Source organism: Acinonyx jubatus, chromosome D4 (genome assembly GCF_027475565.1).
Source record: "Acinonyx jubatus isolate Ajub_Pintada_27869175 chromosome D4, VMU_Ajub_asm_v1.0, whole genome shotgun sequence".
Taxonomy (NCBI): domain Eukaryota; kingdom Metazoa; phylum Chordata; class Mammalia; order Carnivora; family Felidae; genus Acinonyx; species Acinonyx jubatus.
This window is the reverse complement of record NC_069391.1, coordinates 61301631-61327490: the sequence shown is the minus strand read 5'-3', so window position 1 is coordinate 61327490 and position 25860 is coordinate 61301631. Positions and strand designations below refer to the sequence as shown.

Sequence of the window (25860 nt, the reverse complement as noted above, 5' to 3'; positions counted from 1 at the left end):
AGGATGAAGACTACCTACAAAGGAAGGCTGAACAAAAGACTGAAGGGACACTACACCTGGACTTACTCTGTCTGGACTTATTGTTAAATGAGAAAAGTTGCTAGACAAAACTGCTAATGTAAAAAAAAAAATGGCTATTGGGTTGGATCTTCTTGCCATTCAAATCCCTCTGAACTTAGTATAAATGGGAATAACATTGAAAAATGGACCAAGAAGACATTCTTCAAATTGAAATGCTTTTATTAGAATACTAATAATGGAAGATAGAAGAAAACCATACACATGGAAAAAGGAAAATACTCAGAAATGCTATTACAGATTAGGCAAATTAGAGAAAATTTCTCAGTGTATGCAAAATGTAAACATTTGCCCTGGGATTCCTCACAGATGGCACAGTCCACAGAGACTTATTTGGAACAAGATTCTATCAAGTAGTCTACAGTATAGCCTCTACAATGTTTCCAACATTAAACTTAAAGCTCCTAGCACACCCAAAATTTTCTATGTAAAAAACTAAATGGCTCCCAATCAAAGCAACTTGAACTATCAACTGCTACATGTGAAAGCAGGCACTGAAACAAACCAGTCTTTCAACACTGAGCTTCCATACACTACTATGCTAATTGTATTTACATTTACCTTGACAGAGATTACAAAAATATACAGTGTATAACCCCATGGTGAGTCCAGTGTGGAAAATTCTAGAGTTCTTGTTCATCAAATGCTTCAGAGAAAGACATCAAGTCAGTCACATGAACTTAGGGAAATAGGACTAAGAAGAGGCCCTTTTCTCCTCAGAAAATGGGGACTCATAAACTTCCATGGGTGGACAGGTACAAACCAAGTGCTGATCTCCATAGATGTCATCAATCCGGGCAATGGTTGGCCAGAACTTGCTCTCTGGTTTCACAAAGGGCTGCAAGGGACAAAAGATGGAAATGTCCTGGGTATTCTGAAACATTTCTCTTGCAGAAAGAGATTGCAATGATGTCCCTACAGGCTAAGATGCCACTAAACCACACATGTTTAAAAGCATAAGAAGGTAAAACCCACACTCCTATTTTTACTGCATCATTAGTTACAGTAGCCAAAATATGGAAGCAATCCAAGTGTCCATCAGTAGATGAAAGAAGATATGTATGTATGTGCGTGTGTGTGTGTATATACACATGTGTGCACATAGATACTCACATAGGAATATTGCCCAGCTATGAAAAAGAGTGAGATCTTGCCATTTACAACAACATAGATGGACCTAGAGGGTATTGTGCTAAGTAGGAAGACAAATGCCATATGATTTCACTTACGTGTGGTATCAGAAAACAAAACAAAAGCAGAAACAGACCCATAAATACAGAAAACCGATGGTTGCCAGAGGGGGACAGGCAGAATGGGCAAAATGGGTGAAGAGGAGTGGGGGGGAACAGGCTTCCAGATATGGAATGAGTAATTCAAGGGTATAAAAGGTACAGCATAGGGAATATAGTCAATACTATCATAATAGCATTTTTCCAGTGACAGATGGTGGCTATGCTTGTGGTGAGCATAGCATAATGTATAGACTTTTTAGATCACTATGTGGTACACCTGAAACTAATACTATATTGTGTGTCAACTATACACCAGTCCAACAAAAAAGCTAAGTCACCCCTTCATTACTGTCCCCCCAAATCCAACTTTTGACCCTTGTCCCCACACTGCCAGAGAGACTGCAGAGCACCTTTTCGTGTAAGAATCAGAAAGGAAGAAAAATTGCATTTGGGGATATCTCCCTTTGGATGATAGTAGAAAATACCTTAACCCATTTGACAGCGACTCCTATTTGGTCTTTCTCTCCACTGTATTCCCTGTGGATCCTCAGGCCTGTGGCTGACACTAACCTCAGAGCTCCGAAAGCCAATTCCTGTGCTCTGCATCACTTGTCATGACCCATTTAAGAAAGTGTCCCACATATGGTAACTGTAATGACACTGCAAGGATAGGAGTCCCATCAGATAGGTGATGGCCCCTCATACGCACGTGGACGGTATACCAGCTGGCACACTCGGCTTCAGAAGACAACTTACAAGTGGGAATGCCGCCACCTCTCTGGAATATGGCCGATCCCAGTGGGAGGATGTGACGCAGGTCAGGGAATGTGGAGACATCTGAGACACACAGATGGGAAAGGGATCAGAGCAGAACACTGCCTTCTGCTGTGCTTTGCTTCAACCAGTGAGCTGACAGAAGCCCAGGTATGGGGCTGCTGGTTGGTTTTATTTCAATTTGAGGGGGAAAAAATTGATGGGAAATTTATTCTGAAATATTTCAAATGTCAGAAAGTCATGGTAATATATTAAGCACATCTACCACCCAATATAAGTCAACATTTTATCATATTTGCTTAACCCTTTAAAATAAACATTGGGGGCACCTGTGTGGCACATTCACACAGGGGACACAAAAGTGTCCAACTCTTGATTTCGGCTCAGATCTCACAGTTCATGAGATTGAGCTCTGTGCTGACGGCACGGAACCTGCTTGGAATTCTCTCTGCCTCTCCCCCACTTGCATGTGTATGCACGCCCTCTCAAACATTTTTTTTTTAAATAAATAAACATTGAAGAGACAATTGAAACTGCCTTTATAACTCCTCCAGCTCATCTCTTACCCTATTCCCAGTGATAACCACTGTCCTGAATTTTGTATTCACCATGCTCATTGTGATTTTATACTATTACGGCATATATGTATAAACAGCATATAGCATAGTCAGGCACATTTTAAAATCTTTTATCATTTTACGAGTATTATTCTCCACTTGCTTTTATAGCTCTGTATTATGTCCTTTAAATGTCTATTGCCATTTTTAAAATTAGCCTAAATCCTTATAATCTCTTTTCAGTATCCACAGAAAAGAGAAATAACAATGAGCAAGATGCCTTCTCCTGCCAGTCATTGGCCCTTGTGGTGCACCTTCAGGTGCGCACTTTTGGAACTTGCCTGAGCTTCCCCAGGCATCTCAGACTTGTTCTCTGGCTCAAGGCCATAGTAGCACAGCCACAGCCTTCACAATATTCCCAATTCATGATCTCCCTCTGGCCCCCAACCCAGATTAATGTCTGGAGCTAACAAACGACTTACAGCTCAGAAGCAAATATACAATAAACATGTTGCAGATTTTCTCCAAAATAGGCCATAAGCATTAAAAAACATTCAGGCCAAGTACCAATCAGTTGTTCTAAGCAATAATTGCTCTAGTAGAACTTGTCTTTATCCAGAGTTTGTGAGGTAAATAATCTCACTAGAGTGCATTAAATAGAGACACAAGAATAAAACTACCCCAACTAGATAAGAGCTCTTCAGCCCCTGCTCCCTCCCTTGGTAACCAGTTGGATGCATGTGGGAGGTATACCTCGCACAGTGACAAAACAATTACACAAACAAAACATATCTCAAAACATCCACATTATACTTAACTGTTACTGTGTTGTTCAAGATTCAAACCTGCAAGTAATGAATTTATCATCCTTTCAGAAGAACGGTCTTATTCTAGGCAAGAATAAATATCTTCTGATGGGAGTTCAGGGGTTGCTGGTACACTGTACATACGCACTTTTATACTCTATGGAACATTTTGGATCAAGTACCAATGCCTACGCACCTTCAGTGGATTGACCCTGGGGTCAATGCGGCCCTCCTCAATGTCAGCAATCTCCTGCCGAATGCTGATCATGGCATCACAAAATCTATCCAGCTCTTTCTTGTCTTCTGACTCAGTGGGCTCAACCATGAGAGTTCCTGCCACCGGCCAGGACATGGTAGGGGCATGAAATCCTGCGAAGGAGATAGGGGAATTTGTGTCACTAACTTTGACCTCCCTGATTTGTAATTTTTTAGAATGTCTATTTATTATTATTGAGAGAGAGACACAGGGTGCGAGCGGGGAAGGGGCAGCAGAAGAGGGAGATACAGAATCTGAAGCAGGTTCGAGGCTCCAAGCTGTCAGCACAGAGCCCAATGCAGGGCTTGAACTCACAGACCATGAGATCATGACCTGAGCCAAAGTCAGACGTTTAACCAACTGAGCAACCCAGGCACCCCTGACCTCCCTGATTTGGAAGAAATTTCATATATATATTCATCTCAGCAAGAAGAACTTAGGAAATAAACTAACACCCAAGAAGAAACAATCAGTTAAGCAAGTTTTAGAGAGTATCCATAATAAATATGCAACCATACAAATGTATGTAAATTTTTATTTGTTAAATTGGGTAAGCAATAAAAAATATAAAAGGGCAAGTTACATAATGACATCCCATTTTTATGAAAATGATAGTGTTTATATATTTTTTAATATTTTACTTTTTTATTTAATGTTTATTTTTGAGATATAAAGCATGAGCAGGGTAGGGGGAGGGGACAGAGGATCCAAAGCAGGTTCCGCACTGATACTCCTGACACTAGTGAGCTCGATTCGGGGCTCAAACTCACAAACCATGAAATCATAACCTGAGCTGAAGTCAGACACTTAACCAACTCAGCCACCCAGGCACCGAAAGTGTTTATATTTTGAGGGAAGACACCTTGAAAAATAAGTACTAAAATATTAACAGGGCCTATTGCTAATATGAAGCTGAGATTCTTTGATTTTTTATTAGAATCATACTATAATGCTTATTTATTACAATAAGAGAAATTAAAATATTATAGCCTATCAAAAGTTAAATAAAATGATAGCAACCATAAAGAAGCCTACTAACCCCATTTTACAGATGAGGAAACTGAGGTTTGGCAGTACATGGAGACCCTTTGCCTTTATTCAGAACATAGGCTGAAGGTGTTTTTGTTTACAAAAGCTTTCATATGTAAGATGAATCACCAAGACATACTCAAGAGAGATTTTCTGGACAAAAGCCAAAAACCTTTTCCCATTTCTGGCTCTTTTTCTGTGAAACTGTAAAAGATGAAGACATTTAAATGGTTCCCCAATTCTGATTTGCATAATTACATGGAGTGCTTTAGGGTCATGCCTGCATGCTTTAAGGGATTATCTCCTCAACATGTTACAAACATTTTCAAATGGTAAGTTGAAAGGACTGTAAAGTGAACACCCCTATCTTTCACCTACATTCAACAATGATGCTCTCTTTGCTTAATCACATCTGTTCATTCATTCATCCATCTTATTTTTGATTCAATTCTAAGAATGCTTCAGTCATCAGTATACTTCTCCCTTAAATACTTCAGGATGCATATCATTAACTAGAATTCAATATCTGTTTACGTGTATTTGTGATAAAATTTACATACAGTAAAATGCACAAATCTTAAGTTTATCACTTACTAAGTTTTGACAAATACATAGAATAGTGTCACTCAAATCAGAAAGGGATTTTAAAAGCTAATCTCTACCTATGAAGTCCAACCTCAATTTCATGGGTGAGCAAATTCAGCCCAACCTACACTGTTGTAGTGGTTCCCATAACCAGAACCATCAGAGTTATCTTGGGAACACAGATTCTTTGGTCCTGACCCTGATTCAGGAAGCCCAAGGTAAGTCTCAAAAACATGAGTCTTAAAACAACCCCAGGTGACTCATTACTCGCTAAGTCTGGATGCCTCTGCCCAAAGGCATTATGCCCCACATTTGGCTGTTTAAAGATACTGATTACTAGGCCCCTCCCCTGGAGATTTTAATTAAGTACATGTGATTAAGACCCAGAATCTGTTATTCTCGATTGCTGTTTTTTTTGCTTAGCCATTCATTCATTCATCCATTCATTCTCTCACTTATTAGACACATATGTTTTGAGGTACTAAGTGCTAGCCACCTGTACAATTCTAGGCTTAGGGCAAGTGTGGCATTCACTCTATCAAACATCAAAATAACCTCCTAGCCAGTGCTCTCCCTCCCTGCAAATGCTGCTACTGCAGTCAGATATGTGATACAGACAACACATCCCAGAAGTGAAGGTATATCCTGCCTGAATCTGCCATCAGCCAGGAGGCCTAGTCAGGTTACAGGAGCAACCAAGAGATTTTGGAGAGGTGATTGCTAATTTCATTAATGAAAACTTTCTCTGGCTTTCCCATTTATAATCAGTATAACTCTACATAATAAGATCATGCATTCAAGAGAGGAATGAATCACACATGTGGGATTCCCAATATGATGCAGTAGTAAAACTATTAAATTACTGAAGCTTTCACTTTCCTTACTAAAAGAAGTTATTCCAGTTATTAAAATTCAGATAGGACTCCACATCCATTGAAAGGCAAACTTCTCACCATCTCTGCCTTTCTAAAAATTGAGGGGTCGTTGATATTATTAATAATGTCACTAAAAATAGGTATTTCGATAAGGTCTGTGCTTAATGAACATCCACTAATTCATTAAAGGCCTGTCTTTCAAGTCTTCCAAGAAAATACAGTCTTTATGGAACTAGCATGTGCCTATTCCTTCATCTATGGAAGCAGCTATAGAAGCTGTAGAAGCTGAAACAGCTATAAAGCTCAAATGCCATTCCTCTCTAACACTTCAGCAGTTTACCTGAACCTTCATCATTACACCAACTCACCTCTTCATGGACTCCTTTCTTTACCAGAAATGGGATAGGAATAAGAATTTAATAGAAACATAGGCAATACAACTCAACACCAAAAATCCCCAAATCCAATTAAAAATGAGCCGAAGACATGAAGAGACATTTCTCCAAAGAAGACACGCAAATGGCCAACAGACACATGAAAGGATGCTTAACATAACTCATCAGAGAAATGCAAATCAAAACTACAAGAGGGATGCCTGGGTGGCTCAGTTGTTTAAGTGTCCAGACTCTTGGTTTCAGCTCAGGTCATGATCCCACAGGTTCATGGAATCAATCCCCACTTCAGGCTCTGCACTGACAGCACAGAACTTGCTTGAGATTCTCTCCCTCTCTCTCTCTGCCCCTCTCCAGCTAATGCTCATGCACACTCTCTCTCTCTCTCTCTCTCTCAAAATAGATATACTTAAAAAAAAAAACTGCACAATATTAACAAACACCTGTCAGAATGACATAAATCAAAGGCACAAGAAACAAGTGTTTGAGAGGATGTGGATAAAAAGGAATCCTCTTGCACTGATGGTAGCTGATGGTGGTAATGCAAAATAGGGCAGTCACTCTGATAACAGTATGGAGGTTCTTCAAAAAGTTAAAAATAGAGGGGCGCCTGGGTGGCTCAGTTGGTTAAGCGTCCGACTTCAGCTCAGGTCATGATCTCACGGTCCGTGAGTTCGAGCCCTGTGTCGAGCTCTGTGCTGACAGCTCAGAGCCTGGAGCCTGTTTCGGATTCTGTGTCTCCCTCTCTCTCTGACCCTCCCCCATTCATTCTCTCTGTCTCAAAAATAAGTAAACGTTAAAAAAAATGTAAAAAAAAAGTTAAAAATAGAACTACTCTATCCCTATGATCCAGCAATTGCACTACTAAGTATTTACCCAAAGAATACAAAAATACTGATGCAACGAGATACATGCACCCCGATGTTTATAGCAGCAGTATCAACAATGGCCAAATTATGGCAAGAGGCCAAAGGTCTACCAACTGATAAATGGATGAAGAAGATGGCATATATATTATATACACATATACATGCACAGTGGAATATCAGCCATAAAAATAGTGAAATCTTGCCATTTGCAATAACATGGATGAAACTAGAGAGTATAATGCTAAGCAAAATAAATTAGAGAAAGACAAATACCATATGATTTCACTCATATGTGGAACTTGAGAAATGAACACAAATGAACAAAGGGGGTAAAAAAAGAGAAAGGCAAAGAAACAGACTCTTAACTAGAGAGAACAAAGTAATGGATACCAGAAGGGAGATGGGTGGGGGGGATGAGTGAAATGGGTCATGGGGATTAGAGAGTACACTTATCATGATGGACATTGAGTATGTATGTAAGTGTTGAATCACTATATTGTACACCTGAAACAAATATAAATTAAAATTTAAAAATTAAAATGAAAAAAAAGAAAGAAACTAGGGAACAAAAACCATTTTCTTTGGGATTTTAAATTCTTTTAACTATAAAGACTTTTCTTGAATGCCAATGGATTCAAGATGCTGATTTAATATCTTTTGAAGGGTAGTACCAATGCAGTCATAGGGCACGTTTTTCTCTATCACTTTGAAGTTTACCCAGAATCCTGTGCTCACCATTTATCCTACGGACCAGTTTATTGTGGTGCCTGCATGTTTGTTTTGTGCCTTGAGGAAGTCGCCCATAGCTAGCATGAATGTCAAAAACCTTAGATGCCCTATGAGGGTTTTTTCCCAGAGGATCACTCACCATAATCCTGAAGCCTCTTGGCCACATCCACAGCCTCAATATTTGCAGACTTTTTGAAAGGTCTTGTGTCCAAAATAAATTCATGAGCCACATAACCTGTGGGAAATTGTTTCAGTTCAAGATTACCATCAGCTTGTTTTGCCCAAGCAAATGTACAAATCAGCTTTGTAATGCATATCAACAAGGCCCAAGATGCCATGGTAACTTGGAAGTTTATAGGTGGCAACAAAGACCTCATTTACTTTTATTAATAACTATAATTATAGGGGCACCAGGGTGGCTTAGTCTGTTCAGCGTCCAACTTCAGCTCAGGTCATGATCTCACCATTTGTGAGTTTGAGCCCCACATTGGGCACTGTGCTGCCTACTTGGGATTCTGTCTCCCTTTCTCTGCCCCGCCCCTGCACACACACACTCTCTCAACCTCTCTCTCAAAATAAATAAACTTAAAAAATTATGTAAAAAATAATTATAAAATATAAAAGTGATTATAAAAATAAAATTTTAACATGTCAAGCCAATGTGTTCAGTCCTTAGTGCACAACACACACAAGGCAAGAGGCTGATGGGAGGTGGAACTTTGGTGCCAGTGCGTTGCTGGAACATTTGACTGAGATTCCTGGGGATGAGATTCTTTCAACTCTGATGATATAAAATCTATTTGCAATAGTTAAACATGTCATCACACAGGCCTGACCCTTTTATACAAAATATCTCTAGAGCCAAAGGTCCATTGATACCATTCTCCATAACTCTGCCCCAGCATCAAATAACTGTTTCATCTGTGTGAATGTAATTATATACAGAACATGTATCTCTAAGTCACATACATAATTGTATGAGATTCTTCAGAGGGGCTTTTGAGGGTTTGGTTTCAGGCTTCAGGCTGATTATTAGAAATCGGGGCTGTCAAACAGCACACCACAGGTGGCAAGAAGATGAAACCAAAGTCTGTGGGAGTCAGTTCACTTTGCTCTAGTTTGTAAGCTGGTTTCCTCTCTAGGCCCAGGTCACAATCTCCCCAGCACAACCTGTTTGACCCATCAGCAGGAATAAACCATCAATGAAGTCAGCATTTTCATTAATATAGAACAACAGTTCTGGGGGCTTCCCAAATTCTGTGGCCCCAAATCTGATGAATTTCCTTCTAGGAAAGTATCTGTAGATGAGACAATAATGTATTACTTCCTAACCTACTTTCCTTTCAGCAAACAAGGAATCTACTTACAGATACATGGGGCAGATAATTCCTCAAGCCTGAGAAGAGTTGCTCCAGTCACTAAACAGCTTCTGAAATCATCCATAACTGCTCTGCTTCTTATGTAATGAATAAATAAGAAAGGACTGATTTTGTGAGAAAATCAAGTATGAGAGCCTCAAGCTTTAAATATACTGTCACTGAATATTATAAAATATTCTAACAATGATGGAAATTAAATTTGTGAGGAGTGTGATTCAAAAGTGGGAAGTTATATTCATAGCTAGGTAAAGTCAGGGGCAAAAAGTGCTTAAAAGGAATGCCCAGTTGGAATGTTCAGGGGTGAGGGTGGGGTGGGGGTGGGGAGGCGGTGGAGATCATTTAAGTGCAGGAATCCTAAATACCCATTATCCCCACCCCATTTTGGGAGCCCAGCCTCAACCTTTGACCTTTCTTCTCTGAGCCTCTGGCAGCCACCCGGCGCTGTGACAGTGACACAAGAAAGAAGGGTAATGAAGTTCACTGCTCTAAAGGGCACTCAGTGGGCAGGAGATGAAGAGGGGAGGGACACATCATGGAGGAAAAGGAAAGTCACTGTTGCTGGCAGGCAGAGGGCTGTCTTCCAAGAAGTTCAGTAACAGCTGAAAGGCCCCATCACGCGGAGCCCAGCCTAGCACTAACACAAAGACTACATCTGCAGTGTCCTCACCACAACCAGGCGGTTTGGGAAGAGCTCCATTTCTGAAATGAGGTTCAGATGTTATTTTCTAAATCCATATTCTAATGTGTTCAAATGGAAACGGTAGAATTTTAGCATATCTCTCTGAGCTCTGAAAGGGATGAAATTGAAACTTGGTGGCTGTTGGAGGCTAAATCCCAAGATGTTCATCTGTGTTTGTAGTTTTTAAGGAGAAGAGGTACACAAACCTTCTGTGGTATGTGGTAAATCAGGGCAATCTGAAGTAGAAATTGTATACACTGATCAGCACAAGGTTTAATTTTCACTGAGTAGGTATTTCTCCTGGGCCTAACCATGGCTATAGCTGAGAGTCTGAAAAGATACCAAGTCAAAGGAACAGGGAGAAGAGGGAGGGGGTGACAAAAAAACAAAATAAAAGTGGCGTGGCTCTAAATTTGGAACACCTTTCCTCCAACTCCTATCCTCAGAATGACTACCTAGAGATATGTGGAACTCACTAGCTAATTACTCTTTAAGGCTTAGGTGAGCAATCAATGCTTAGTCAAGCTTTTCAGTTGCAATCCAGAGACCATAACTAATAGAATCAAAACTGAATGTTTCCATGGGAATGAGGTCGGCTAGGCAGAGCCTCTGGCCTCAGGAGGCTCACTTCCTTGCCTGGGACATGAAAGACCATTCCATGAAGTCCATGTCTGCCGGTAAAGGCCACTGGGAAACCAACTCATAACAGAAATTTCCAGGCAGCATTAGGTTTGTCTGAGGCCATAGGGGATAGGCACTGAAAAAATTAAAACATAAATGAAACATTGGGATAGTAACAAAGTTGCCGCCTCCACTAAAAGGAACTCCATTTTCATCAGTGAGTTTAGCCTCCCACATGAGTAGACAGCTGTGAATTTTTTAAATTCCTCCTTTAAAAATGTACTATCTTGGGGCGCCTGGGTGGCTCAGTCGTTTAAGCATCAGACTTCGGCTCAGGTCATGATCTCACAGTCTGTGAGTTCAAGCCCCACGTCAGGCTCTGTGCTAACAGCTCAGAGCCTGGAGGCTGCTTCGGGTTTTGTGTCTCCTCCTCTCTCTCTGTCCCTCCCATGCTCATGCTCTTGTCTCTCAATAATAAATAAACATTAAAAAATGTTTTAAAAATAAACAAATAAAAAAATAAATAAATAAAAATATACTATCTTACCTGAGGTAATTCCTTTCCTTCCTCATCCTAAATACTACTGCTTTTCCCTTCCCAATTCTTGCCTGTCACTCCCTTGCTTCACAAAACCCTAAACCTCAACAGTTCAGCTGGGGTTTTCAAATCTCTCAAAAAAATGGTTCATAAAGGGAAGACTGGAGTTCATTAAAATTATTGCCTCATATTCATCTGTAATTACAATGTCTTATATAGAGCTAGTAAATATGATTAAGATGAATAATAGTCTTCTAATATTGCCATTAGACATTTTGGAATACAATGTGCTTATTAAGAACATTTCTATTTTGGGCCCTCAGGAGGTACAATGATAATTCTTCTTTAGGTCCAAGAATAAATGTGTTTACCAGACCAAATATGAGACAATTTTTGATTTCATGAACTTTTGGATTAGGTGACAAGGTCTGTAATTACCAATACATCTCTGTGTGGGATGAGAAATACAATTCATTATTTGATTCTGGGATAAAATGTCAAAACAAACGGAAACTGGATCTATCATTTTGTGCTGCAAATCCCCTAGGACTGAGACAGTTGCTGTTTTTAAAGCAGTCACTCAAACACTAAGCACGTGGTTAGGCACCTGAGAAACACTTGCTTTGTTCACTTTCCTCTCTCCTGGATTGCCACCAATCCCCATGTAGTCCAGATCACATGGACTCTTTAAAAATGAAAGTTTGCATTTACACAAGTCTGTGAACATACTAAAAATCAGTGAGTTGTACATTTAAAGTGGGTGATTTGTGTGATATGTGAATTGTCTCAATGAAATTATCAAATTAAGCTAATCACAAGGAAGTTTCAACTACATTTAAAAAATAATAAACATGGGGCCCCTGGTGGCTCAGTCATTTAAGTGTCTGACTTCAGCTCAGGTCATGATCTCACAGTTCATGAGTCCAAGCCCCACATTGGGCTCTGTGCTGACAGCTCAGAGCCTGGAGCTGCTTCAGATTCTGTGTCTCCCTCTCTCTCTCTGTGTGTCCCTCCTCCCCCCCTCAAAAATAAACATTAAAAATTTTTTCTTTAAAAAATAATAAACAAGGGGGGGGACCTATAAACCTTGTCAATTAAAACAAAAATACCGTTTTCCAGCCACCGGATTGGGAAAGATATTTTGGTTTCGGTTTGTGGGTTTTTTTCCAGCCTGGCACTTGGTGTTCACTGGTCCCCAGCATGATGGTCACTTCATATGCTATGAGAGTGAAATAAATTGGCACCTATGGGGATAACCAGGGCACATGTACCAAGAGCTTAAATGTATTCACACTCTGAGATAATTTCTCTTCTGCAGCTCTAAGGAAATAATCAGAGATGTTTTTTTAAAAATCTAAGTAAAAGATATCCATTGCAGCATGTTACAGATGCAAATGACTAAGGGGAAAACATGACAGAATTCGTGGAATCCTGGTATATCCAAACAAATGAATCAATGTAGCCTCTTTCAAAGAACACTTAACGACATGGGGAAATGATCACAATATAAGATAAAATTAAAAAACAGGACACAAACTGTAATACTGGCTCAATGGTCTAAAAGTAAGATGAGAAGGAATACAGTGAAATATTAATAGTGGTTATGTCTGCTTACCAAAACCATGAATCATTTACATTTTCTTCCTCAGATTTTTAATTTTCCAAATTTTCCATGTTGAGCATATACATATTACTTATATAATCAGACAAAACAAATACTTAAACTTATCCTGAAGGCCAATACATAACAGGATGCATTTCACAGAGCAGGAGCTATATTTGAATTAATTAGTAGCTCTTGTAGGTTAATACCCACTTCAGAAGCATTTTGTTGTGTTGCTTAGAGACATATTGCCCACAATTTTTTTTTCCTAATCTCTAGGGAGCATTCTGGTTATTTAGAGCTTCTGGCTATTTAGTTCTTTCCTGTTTTCAAACTATAGAACCACGTCTTTGGATACATATTTTTAAGGCAAGACCAGCCTTTAAATTAAAGATGACAGATGTATACTCTGCCTGAGCTGGAGAAATCAAGAGCCAAAGTGAGGTCTCATCCTGTGGCCCAGGTCTGGGCATGCTGCTGTCTGTCTGCTCCAAGCTCCAAGTCCCCATCTGTCCCTGATCTCCAATTCTGTGCTCACAGCCAATGTGCTGTGTGTCTTAGGGCCATCTCCTCCTATTACCTCCAGTATAACTTTGTTCCCCCATCTACTATTTCCTCTATTGTAGCTTCACTCTTCCCTCTTCAAAGCCATTTCTCTGGCAGTTTTAAATCCTCTACTGATTTCAAAACAAAACTGCATCTTACTGAAATAGCTTCCACATGTACCCCTGCTTTACCACCAAACTCCCCCAAACCATGACTGCTTCTCCTTTGTCCTCCCCACCCTCAATCCATTCTCAGCTCATTGCGGTTTGGCATCTGCCTTACCATTTTTGTTCCAATTCTTTCAAAGGTGACCAAAGGATTGCTAATTGTTACAGGCAAATATTCTTTTAAGACTCCTATCAGAACATCATTCTGTCTCTCCCTGTTGTGCAATACATTTGTACTGGGGCAGGCATGATGCCAGGGATTGGTGCTCGAGAATGGAAGCAGGCACAGTCTTTACCCTGAAGGAGTTCAAGTCTGATGGACAGAGCCAGACAATAAACTGAGTGGGAGAAATCCTCAGTAGCAGAGGGAGCCAAGAGGAGGGAGAAGTTCTCTCCACCAGGAAAAAGAGGCTTCAGGGAGGAGGTGTGAGGCCAGAACAGAGGCAGGCAGGACAAGCAGGGGCTTCTCTAGGGAGAGGCATTGTGACAAATGCTGCAGGGTCCTACAGCTGCCTCAAGCAGGGAGTCGAGTCCTCTCACTGGAGTCCCCTATGCTCATCCTGCCTTTTTTTTTTTTTTAATTTATTTTGAGAGAGAGAGAGAGAGAGAGAGAGAGACTGCAGAAGGGGCAGAGAGAGAGGGAGAGAGAGAATCTCCAGCAAGCTCCACACTGTCAGCATGGAAGCCGACACAGGGCTCAAACTCATGAACTGTGAGATTATGACATGAGCTGACATCAACAGTTGGCCGCTTAACCAATTGAGCCATCCAGGTGCCACATCCCTCTTAAGGTAGCCATCTGCTTGCAGGGCTTTGCTATGGTTTCTCAACACTCTTTCCTTGAGTTTCACCATTTCCAAGAGTCTGCTCTTAGATTCTGTGCCTAAGCCAAATTTCTGCAAAGCTATCTGGCTCCATCCTCTCCTATCACTTCCAGGATGACTTGGTTCCCCTACTATTATTCTCTCTGCTGTTCCTCTATTATAAGCATAAAAGGCTTACATAGAATTTCACTTCACATTTAATTAATCAGTAACTAAGCCCTATTGATCCTACTTCTAATAGGATCTTCTTCCCTTGCCATTTTTGAAATGAGTTTAACCTTCTCTTAATCCTGTCACTCCGCTACTCAAAAAACCTTTCATGGCTGTCATCAAGGGTAAAGTCAAGAGCCTTCCAAGACTTCAAGTTGGCCTCTCCAACTTCACCTTCATCTGCTCTCCTTCCTCCTATTCAACAACCCCCCAACAAGCTTCTCACCACCTACACAATTCTTTCTTGTTCCAGTATTTCTGTTTACTGGGGTCTGATACTCTCCTTTCCAGGCTCATCTCAAGTGTCTCCTCCCAGAAGGCTCTCCCAACTATTCTGCACTTCCTCTGCCCAGTCTGAATTACTCCACTCTTCTGGAGCCATTCCCATAGCACTTGTGAGGTTAAGAGTGCATGGTATTTATATATACATCTCCCCATGCTGTGGGCTCCTTGTTGACCTGGGCTGTGTAGGCTACTGCATCACACAGCCTTGCAAATAGTGATACTCCTAACCTGTTCACTCAATTGAAGTTATTTCCAATAACTATGATTTATATATGCAAAGAAACGAAAATTTCCTACCCACCACAGAAAACATTTACTAGGTCAAACCTGGTCAAGAAAAAAACCAAGGTGATAGTAGACTGTGGTTGATACTTGCCTCTTGCACCCCGGAAAAGGACTCTATAGTGTTTTTCTAATCGCTTGGCCATGTAGTTGGCATTTAATATAGCAATTTCTGTGGCCTGTTTAAGGCCTTTGCCTCCCATCATCTGCAACAGAGAGAAAGAGTCACCAGCCATGGAACAGGTTAAACCCAAGGCGCACTAACTAATGAAAGACACACCCAAGTAAATCCCACCCTCAAAGGGAGTCAGCCCAGTGTCAATCCCAACAAAGATGTCTTCCAGTCTTCTCTGATGCTGAAATGATTTTTGGTTTTCTCCTTTGAACATAACTTTGTATTTCTTATAAAAATAACAAAGTAATAACAAAGTAACAACACGGAACAAAGTAACAGAGGCAAAATTGATTGCTGACTATTATGTTACCTAAAGAGGAAAAAGAAACTTAGACTACACTCATTTGGGAATGTTTTTGTTTGTTTATGCATTTGAGATTATCTTGATAATTGCCAGGAGTCTAATGGGATATTGACCAAAATCCTCACTGAATCAATTTGGTATGGTTTGTCTTCCAATTGACCATAGTCAGAGTTATTTATACATTTAACAACGGCCAGGCTTGATCTTACCCTGTTCTGGTGGTTCCTAGGTCCCTGTGATTATACCAGGTGAACATCAACACCAGCAAAGAGCTTAAAATCAAGACTGCATCAATTTTTATTGCCTACATTCTTCCCAGAATACCTCATGTATGATGGGGATTAATATGTATTAAATACATAACTAATATAAAGCAAATGAGAAAGCATCAAATAAAAAATAGAGACACCAAAGTCCAAAGGAAGGAAAGGACACATCTTGCCTGGCTGGAAAAGAAGGGTTCCCAGAGTAAGAGTTAGTACTTGAGTGGAAATCTACAAATGGGTAGAATTTGGTGAAACAAAAGAATGGGGAAGACACTCCAGCTGAGAAGAATGGCCAAAACCAAGGTGTAGAGGTAAAGGCACATGGTTGCAGTCTGGAGGTTACTATAGAGGTTGGTGGGTTGTGACAACTTCTTGCAAGCCTGGAACCTTTGCCACAAAGAACTTGGATTTGGTTCAGCCAGCCATGTCTCTCCACTCATGCACCAGAATCACTTGGAAGCTTGATGGTCAAAGCCCTACGCAGTCATATGCTGAATTTGATTTTCTCTGGGATTGGGCCTAAGAATGTGTGTTTTGGGATAAATCCCCTAAGAATTCTGTGTAGGCTAGTAAGACTGAGAAGTAGAGGCAAAAGGAAACCATAAGATGATTCTGGCTCTTCTGTAGAATCTTGCAGTCCTATAGGGAGTGTCCACAATGGGCTGCAGTAGGAAAAGAAGGTAGTTCTAATGCCCAGGTGGCAAGTAACAACAGCATGAAACAAAGAGAGGGGTCAAAGTCAGAGGGGTATTTTTTTTTCCACGTTTTTATTTATTTTTGGACAGAGAGAGACAGAGCATGAACGGGGGAGGGGCAGAGAGAGAGGGAGACACAGAATCGGAAACAGGCTCCAGGCTCCGAGCCATCAGCCCAGAGCCTGACGCGGGGCTCGAACTCCCGGACCGCGAGATCGTGACCTGGCTGAAGTCGGACGCTTAACCGACTCCGCCACCCAGGCGCCCCCAGAGGGGTATTTTTAAATTTACTTTACTTCATTGTTATCTGAGGTTCTGTCTGGTACTCCTGGCATATGGCCAAACCAGCCTGGGGGCATTTACTTTTTAAATGTGGGAAATCATCTCCAACCCAAACACATCCATAATAACCCACGTTTACATGATCTAGGGACCAAAAGGAACCTGGGAATAAGATTCTGTTTGCAAAGAAGCAGACCTTTACTATGATTGTTTTTGTTGTTACTGCCTGTAAAATAACTCAAGTATCATTTTTAAAAGCAGGTTTTAGTCTCCGGGGTACAGAATTGTTGTTTCTGCTTCCCAGAAAGTTTTCATTAAGAATCATAAATGCCACACTGTTAAAGAGTAACAGCCAGCCCCAGAGAGTCATCCAACATGATTTGCACAGCTGAGTTTGAGAGTCTTGTTTCACCCTCCTTTAAGGAGGGAAGACAGTTTGGGAAGGCTGTTCTAATTAGCCACTGAACAAGTGTTCCTGTCCAATGTACAGTCTTAGCCCAGGAGGTAGGCAGGCCAGTTTGAACAAGAGCTGTATAAAATAAACTATGGCCCTAGTGTTTTTTTGGAGAACACAAAGGAAGGAAAGCTGTTCTCTAACAAAGTTTAATTACCCCAGAGAATTACAGTTCCACAGACTCTAAAGAGCAAAGAGCTTAGGGAAACCACCAGATAAGCAAATTTCTGCTACTTTTTCATCTTACCCTCCAGGCTCATAAGAAATCTAAGCCAAAATGAGATTTCTAAAATTTATCCTAGGATTTCAACCTTCTGTAATAATTAGTATGTGCACTGTTTTTCACTTGCAAGGGGCTATACAAATCCTACAGGAAATCAAATGATGCAACCAGAATATCCATATGACTCATGGAACTTTGTCTGGAAAACACATCTGGCATGTCAGTTTCTCTAATGGTAAACTCACTATGAGAGCTCCAAGGAAGCATAATGAAGAGATGAAATAAATTTTAGCTGATCTTTTTAAGAAGGTTTCTTCCACCCAAGTCAGCAATGTTCACTGAACTCCATCTCAGATCACGGACTTCATTTTTAAGTCAAGAAGAAAGTCTATAGACTTAGTTTCCCACCCACATATCACATCCCCCACCGGCCTAACACAGTCACAGGCCTCACCTTAATGTAAGCCCATGAAATGGGCAGGATGGAACTGGAGCCCCATGGGGCTGCGCTGACAGTACCCACAGGCCGGTTATCCTCACATGGCTTTACTGAAATGATCGGATGATTGGGCAGAAAAGGAGCAAGATGCTTCTTCCTGTATTTTTTCAAGCACAAATTCAGAAGATATCAAAAAGATCCAGACCAACCAAACACACAAGTAAGTGCTGGGCCCTCTTGAGAAGCTCTATTCCTAGTAGAGAAACTCAGAGCAGAAGGGATCTGACGCCTGCTAAGAGACAGATGTTCAGGAAGTGTTCCATTCTTCTTCCTCCTCACCAGCCATCAGTGTCCCAGCAGCTCACCGGAGAACTGTGGCAGAGGATTTGGCAGATTTCATGTAGGCAGCCATGAAATAGCTTGTGGATTCATGGACTCACCAGGATGTGGAGACCTCCCTGCCCCACACTCTTTCCCAAGGCATCTAAGGGATAGAGGGTGCTTCTGAGGAGCCACAGGGCCTGCACATCAGAGGCCAGCCTATGAATGCTACTCAGCCGCCTCCTGCATATCTAAGGCACTGAAGTGCCCCCACTTACTATAAATAATAATAATAATAAAAAGCAAGAGGGCCAGACTCCCAACAATCTGAAGACTGGGACCTTTGGTCCATGTTTAGAAAACTTAAGAAACTCAGGAAATGGCTGATCAGCATCATCTTCACAAGATGATTCAATTTCAGTGTAAAAAGTTATCAACAGCTGCAAGATACTCCTTTAGTGCTATTATGATCTCATCCAATTATTCCAGTAACAAGGTTTGTTTCCTGCTTATCTCAGATGTAATCAGAGTTCAGGCTGCAAAGGGTTCAACACCTTATATCCAATTCACTGCTTCCTTTCCCTTCCTTTTTCCCTCTCTCCTTCCCTCTCTTTTCTTTCTTTCTTTCTTTCTTTCTTTCTTTCTTTCTTTCTTTCTTTCTTTCTTTTTTTCTTTCCTGAGAACACTTAAGTTCTACTCTCTTACAAATTTCAATTATACAATATAGTGTTATCAACTAAATCACCAGGTCAAACATCTACGGCTGAAAGTTTGTACCCTTTACCAACCTCTCCCTACCCATCCCCTGCTCCCCAGCCCCAGGCAAGCACTTTTCTACTATAAGTTCCTTTGGTTGTTGATAATTCACTTTCAATGTAACCAACAGCTGATTTCTTTTTTTAAAAGACAGAAAAAAAAAAAAAAAGAGAGAAAACATCTTGGAAGTCTAAGTTATCACCCCTCTCACTGCTTCTCTCCAGCCCCTAAAGAAGGACTAGATATGACGGTGTCCATGACACTTGAAGACCTCGATGAGAAGAACAGCAAACTTGGGGCCATTCTTTCATTCTCAGTCTCCAAAACCATCCTGAAATGAGCAGCCCGGAACTCACACGCCAATGGGCCCCATGCCAGGGCCACCTCCTCCGTGGGGAATGCAGAAGGTCTTGTGAAGATTTAAGTGTGAGACATCAGACCCAAAATCTCCAGGACGACAGATTCCCACCTACCACAAAGGGAACAGAGCCAAAAGCAAAAGTCAAGAGCTTGCAAGGATATTCTGGAAAGGCAGCCATGCTATTTGCTGCAGTTTCTCCTCTCAGAGGAAAGGCAGGCAGCACTGTTCACAGAAATGTTCTTAATACCGGAAGAGTTCCACATTCAAAATCTGACATCCCATAAGCAGCCTGGCTTATGGTTTCTGTGGAAACAGCAATTGACCATTTAGCCTAATTTAGATTTCAAAATACAGATTTGAGGAGAGGAAACACCATGAGCAAAAGGGAAGTACCTCCTTGCTGCAGAAACAGATGACATTCAGACCAGCAATGCTACTTCCCCTGCATGGTTGGCTTTGAGCATCATGCATTTTGGGTACCCCAATGAAAGAGACTGGAAGGCTACCTGATAGGATGCTGAACCAAGGCGAAGAAAGGAAGGAAGTTTTCCTGAGACCACCCTAATACCAGTCACAACAGGCCTTCCTGCCACTTAGGCATTAGGGCTAATTTTGAACATAATTAAGTGCCAAACATAAAGAGTGCATTCCTGAACTCTTAGCAATAGACAATCTGTCAACTATACTTACAAAGGGAATCAGAAAGAAGCAAAGAAAAGCAGAAAGAGTTTGAAATGGTAAAGCAAAACAAAACAACAAACAAACAAACAGCAAACAAACAACAAACAACCCACAATCACAAAATAATGACAAAGAAGTTAAGAAAACTCTGAAACTGAAACTTCTGCTCCAATGAACCCCTACAGCATTTGCAGAGAGGTGCACATTACACCCCACCCCCAACAAACACAGTTAGGATTGGCCCTTCAGGGACAGAACCATTCAGCTATTTTACACTGATGAAATTGAAGCCAGATTAAGGACTTGTCCATTGCCATGGGAGATCAATATCCACCAGTGGCTAGAACATGGGTGTGAATTTCCGTAGGGAGTCAGGAGACCTTCATAGCTGTAGCACCCAAGAGAGATCAAACACTCTGACATTCAGTTTATTCCATGCTTCCTGTCAACCTTTTTATCTCCCCCAACCTCCCCTATTGCCCCCTTCAAATCTGATCTCAGTGAAATTGTGGTACTTTCCTTGAAGTTGGCAATACAGAAAGTCAACCTCATTTCTGAATTCAGTATCATGTTTTAAGACAATTGTCAAGAAATCAGAGGAAAATAATATTTTTCTGTCACTTTCTCAGGGAGTCCCTCTTCTGTTGCTCACCTGTGCATTCATATTTGCCCCATCTAGATAGACCTGTCCTCCATGTTGGTGGATCAGGTGACACACATCACCAATGTTCTCTTCAAACACCCCATTGGTGGATGGGTATGTAATCATGATTGCTGCCAGGTTCTCCTTGTGTTTATCCACCTATGGGATAGAAAAGGGCAGAGGGAGACAGAAGAGGAACTGTTTATTTGTTGCCCAAACCATTGCTTTTACCTTACAGGATTAGGAAAGGTAATTTTTTTGGTCTTTTCATTTCTAGAATTGTCTCAAACTATGATGACAATAAAATCCATTACTCCTTTCCTAAGTCATTCCAAAGAAACAACAAAATCCCTTCAAACTAAGTCTCCATGATCAAGACCAAAAAACTGTTTGGAAGTTGGGTATTTTGGGCTCAACTCTCCTAGGTTTTCCTTTGGTTTTAGTCATCTCAATAATTACTTCAGATCTTTTTCGTTATGGACATGTCTATTCTCACAGTTAATCTCTCTCTGCTCATCTTGCCATATCCACCCTTATTCCCTTTCCCTCTCATTCTGTTGAAATTAGAATTCCCACAAGAAGTGTTCTGCTCTGATTTAAAAAAAAAAAAAATCTCCCTCATGTTTCCTTTTCACAGAAAGCAAACATATAAAAGGCATATTCCTGGGGTTTTTTTTGGCCAGTGACTCAGAGCAAGCTCGTATGGAAATAAAAAAAAAAAAAAAAAAATTAAAGGTCATATCCTATATTGGGGAAACTTAGTAATTACAAGCACTGCCCCAGAATATCTGTGGGTAAAAACTTTGTGGGGTGCTGAATAGGTGGGGATGGTTGGGAGAGACTAACAGTGCTATTTTCAGCTTCCTTTGAAGGCAGTTACATGAAGTTTCTGTCTCCATGCCTAATAACCTTGACAAAATCACATTGCTATCCAACTGATTTCCTTCCCTCTTAAGATGCAGCCTCCAGTCCACCAGTGGAAAGCAGATACAGTTGCTAGGCAACCTCTTCCTGGAGGTTGGGAGGTTGGGAGTGAGGGGTTGGTGTTGCAGAAAGGAGTGGAATGCCGCCCCAAATTCAGCAGGTAATGGCTGGGACAGTCACACACATTTATAAAATCTACATGTATGTTTTAATTCCCAGCACAAAGATTGAGAACAACTGTGACTGCCTGTTTGGTTATTAATAGGGGAAGAAGGGGGAAGGTGGGCAGAAGGAGACAGGCAGGCCCTACAAGGAGTAGCCTTACTATGACCATGAATAATTCATTCAGTTTCTTACATATGCACGAATTAAGAGAATAGGATTTCAGTTTAAAGGACCTTGTCCCTGACTGGTTAAGGAAGAGGTAAAGTAGACTATGTTCGGTTTTATTCTGGACCAAAAATGTGACTGTTGCTTTTTATTTTTCTTACAGAGACAGGTTTTCTGATTTTATGCCATTTTCCCCAGACCCATTCAGGAGAAACTGCAGTCTTTTAATTAGAATGCAAAGAAAGACAATGTTGCTATAAACTATCCAGTCCCTTCTTCCCACCACCTCTTCTCAACCCAGACCTCTTCCATCTGTTTAGCGGAAGACTAGTACCATGGCCTTGAGGTGAGCTGTGTCGATATTCCCATATTTATCCACCTCCACAGGCTGAATCTTCATGCCTGCCATGTGGGCACTTGCAGGATTGGTCCCATGTGCTGATTTTGGAATGAGGCAAACCTTAGGAATGGAATGAAAGGAAGGAAGCAGAAAAAATCATCACCAGGCTATTCATGAGAGAAAAGTCCTACAACATGCTTGGAGCACAGATTAAATAGGTGCCACATGCTTTATTTAAATTGACCATAACAGGGGTGCCTGGGTGGCGCAGTCGGTTAAGCGTCTGACTTCAGCCAGGTCACGATCTCGCGGTCCCTGAGTTCGAGCCCCGCGTCAGGCTCTGGGCTGATGGCTCGGAGCCTGGAGCCTGTTTCAGATTCTGTGTCTCCCTCTCTCTGCCCCTCCCCCGTTCATGCTCTGTCTCTCTCCCAAAAATAAATAAACGTTGAAAAAAAAAAATAAACTGACCATAACATCTGAAATCTGCTATAATTTCATTATTACTGTATTGTAAAACAATGTCCAAAAGGGCAGGTTCTGTTTGAATCCACAAATACCGCTCTTTAAATATTCCTGTAGGGACACCTGGGTGGCTGAGTCAGTTAAGCATCTTACTTCAGCTCAGGTCATGATCTCAGTTTGTAGGCTCAAGCCCCACATCAGGCTCTGTGCTGAGAGCTCAGAGCCTGAAGCCTACTTCAGATTGTGTTCCCCTCTCTCTCTGCCTCTCCACCATTTGCACTCTGTCTCTCAAAAATGAATAAACGATGAATAAACAATTTTTAAAGATTCCTATAATATTAATCAGTATTGTCCTCCCTTATCTCAGCACACCAAAACACAGGTCAGTGCTTATTCTGACCTTGTCTCAGTTATATGTAGAAAGTATCTTATAAGAACATGAGATTAGAAGTTAAACTCTAGGACCCAACTGCCCACATCACAGCTTCAGTTCTCTGCTTCACTTTGCTGAGATCCAGGAGAGATGATAACAGTAGACATAATTCCAAGGTCTTCCTGTGCTGACACACCAATTATGGCACCATTTACTGGATGCTTATTCTGTGCAATGAATTGCCATGAGAATCATACAGCAAGCATGAAAACCAATCAATACCTGTCCTGGGCACATTGACAATGCTGGTAAATGTATAAACAGGTGCCATAGAAACTCAGAATAAGGGGGGTATTGTTTCAAGTGGAAGAGGTCAAGGGAGGGTGATTCAAGAGCTAGAGCCTAAGATAACATTTAAAGATAAGTTGAATTCTTACAGAAGGTGGAGGGTGGGTACAATTTTAGAATTCCTAGATTTAAATCATTTTCATTTCCTCCTACAAATCATGTGAACACAAGTGAACACACGTGCTCTGATAAATCTGATGATGCTGCACTGCAGGAAACGGCATCACAAGAGGTTTTACCAAAAGAAAGCAATAAGGAGAAACAATGATCACCCTGAAAATAATCCTCCTTTTTTTTTTTTTTTAAGTCCCAGAACTAATATTGCAACCCCTTGAAGAGAAATGGATGGGCATTACAGAAATGGCCTTATGGAGAGAAAACTTTGCTCTGCAGGTATTTCCTCAAAAACAGCAAAGGTGTCTACTTCAGAAAAGCACAGGAGTACACAAAGACAACTGTTTGCCAGAGGCAAAGTGTTACTCTTCTGTTGACAGAAGGTTTGTGCCTCTTTTGAACAGTTATTTGTCTCATGCTGGTTATACAGTGTTGTATTCAAATCCTTTTTCTTGTTTGAATGCTCCCCTATTTTATTGAGTTTAATTTCTCAGAACCAAAGCTGGAGACACTTGTCCTTTCCCATAAGGTATTTTTATTTTACCAAAGGATCTTTGGATAAAAGGATCCCTTCTGGGCAGAACATTGATCACAAAGGAAAAGGCAAACATTAAAAGTGAATACAGTCAACCATACTTAAGCGTAAAAGAAAGTTTTAAATTTTTTAAATGTTTATTTATTTTTGAGAGAGACAAAGTGCAAGCAGGGAAGAGCAGAAATAGAAGGAAACACAGAACCTGAAACAGGCTCCAGGCTCTGAGCTAGCTGTCAGCACAGAGCCCGATGTGGGGCTTGAATCCACAGACCACAAGATCATGACCAGAGCTGAAGTTGGACGCTTAACCGACTGAGCCACCAGGCACCCCTCAAATAAAAAAAAAAAAAAAAAAAAATTAATGAATATAAAACATTGGCTAAAGGCCTAAATTAAGAATTCATACCAGGGAAGTTCTGCTGAAATAAATATATTCAAGGTAAAAATGTCAAACCATCCTATGGTACGCTGAGTATCCCTTCAAATGCCCATGTTCTAATTCTCAGAATCAATGGATGTATCCTTATGGCAAAAGGGACTTTGAAAATGCGATTAACTTCAGTCTCATGAGATGAGAAATTAAGGATTTTGAAATCTGTCTGGATTATCAGTGGACCCTAAACACATTCCCCAGTACTCTCAGCAGAGGGAGGCAGGTGGAGGTTTGACAACAAAGTAAGTAGAAAATATGATGAATGGGGGCGCCTGGGTGGCCAGTCAGTTAAGCATCAGACTTTAGCTCAGGTCATGATCTCGTGGTTCATGGATTCGAGCCCCACATCAGGCTTTCTGCTGGATCCTCTGTCTCCACCCTGCCTGCCCCTTCCCAACTTGCATGCACGTGCACACACACTCTCTTTCTCTCTCTCTCTCTCTCAAAAATAAACATTTAAAAAATACTTTTAAAAATGACAGGAAATTTGAAGGGTGAACAAGAGGATGGAGTGATGGCAAGAAGGGGCCCCAAGCTAAGGAATGCAGGAGGCATCCAGAGAGGCAAAGAAACATTTTCTCTCATGGATCCTCCCAAAGGAGACTGCCTTACCAATACCTTGACTTTAGCCAAGGGAAACCAATTTCAGACTTCTGGACTCCATAACTGAGAAGATAAATTTTTGTTTTTTCAAGCCATTAAGTTTGTAAGAATTTGTTACAGCAGCCACAGAAAACTAATACATATCCTGATATAAGGAGCAGCAGAAAAAGTCTCAGCGGTTTTGTCAGTGACTCATTTATATGTTGCTATTATACAGTTCTGTTTTTCTATGTAAAATTAGGAAACTTTAGTATTTTCTTTCTGTAATTTTATTTAATGTTGGTTTTGCCTCACTTTAAAATTGTGCGGTCACAAGGGAATGGATGTGATGCTTTAGTTTATATAAAACAAATCCTCTTTGGAGCATTTATGCCCATTTAGATGGATGCTGTTTTTCTAACTCCCCAATGTACCTGGTATAAACCCAACCCATAACTCATTCTCCAACACTTGCTGAATGAGTGAAGGATTAAGAAGGAGTA

The 25860-nt window shown here is 40.9% G+C and overlaps 1 protein-coding gene across 3 annotated transcripts in view; it reads right to left on the bottom strand.

Moving 5' to 3' along the window:
• Positions 1–219: 219 nt before the first annotated feature.
• The window catches only part of GLDC (glycine decarboxylase), a 96381-nt gene continuing 70740 nt past the window's right edge, over positions 220–25860 (bottom strand). Inside the window, exons 17-25 of one of the 3 annotated variants that reach the window (XM_027047043.2) lie at positions 22505–22630; positions 20926–21075; positions 19588–19700; positions 18170–18311; positions 15411–15522; positions 8322–8417; positions 3644–3816; positions 2067–2147; positions 220–916 (exon numbers count right to left, since the gene is read on the bottom strand). In XM_027047043.2, coding sequence (XP_026902844.1) covers positions 773–916; positions 2067–2147; positions 3644–3816; positions 8322–8417; positions 15411–15522; positions 18170–18311; positions 19588–19700; positions 20926–21075; positions 22505–22630 — 1137 coding nt within the window. In that variant the 3' untranslated portion in view covers positions 220–772. Of the gene's footprint in view, positions 917–2019; positions 2148–3643; positions 3817–8321; positions 8418–15410; positions 15523–18169; positions 18312–19587; positions 19701–20925; positions 21076–22504; positions 22631–25860 lie in introns of all 3 variants that reach the window. The other 2 variants (XM_027047045.2, XM_053205126.1) reach the window with 2 other exon arrangements.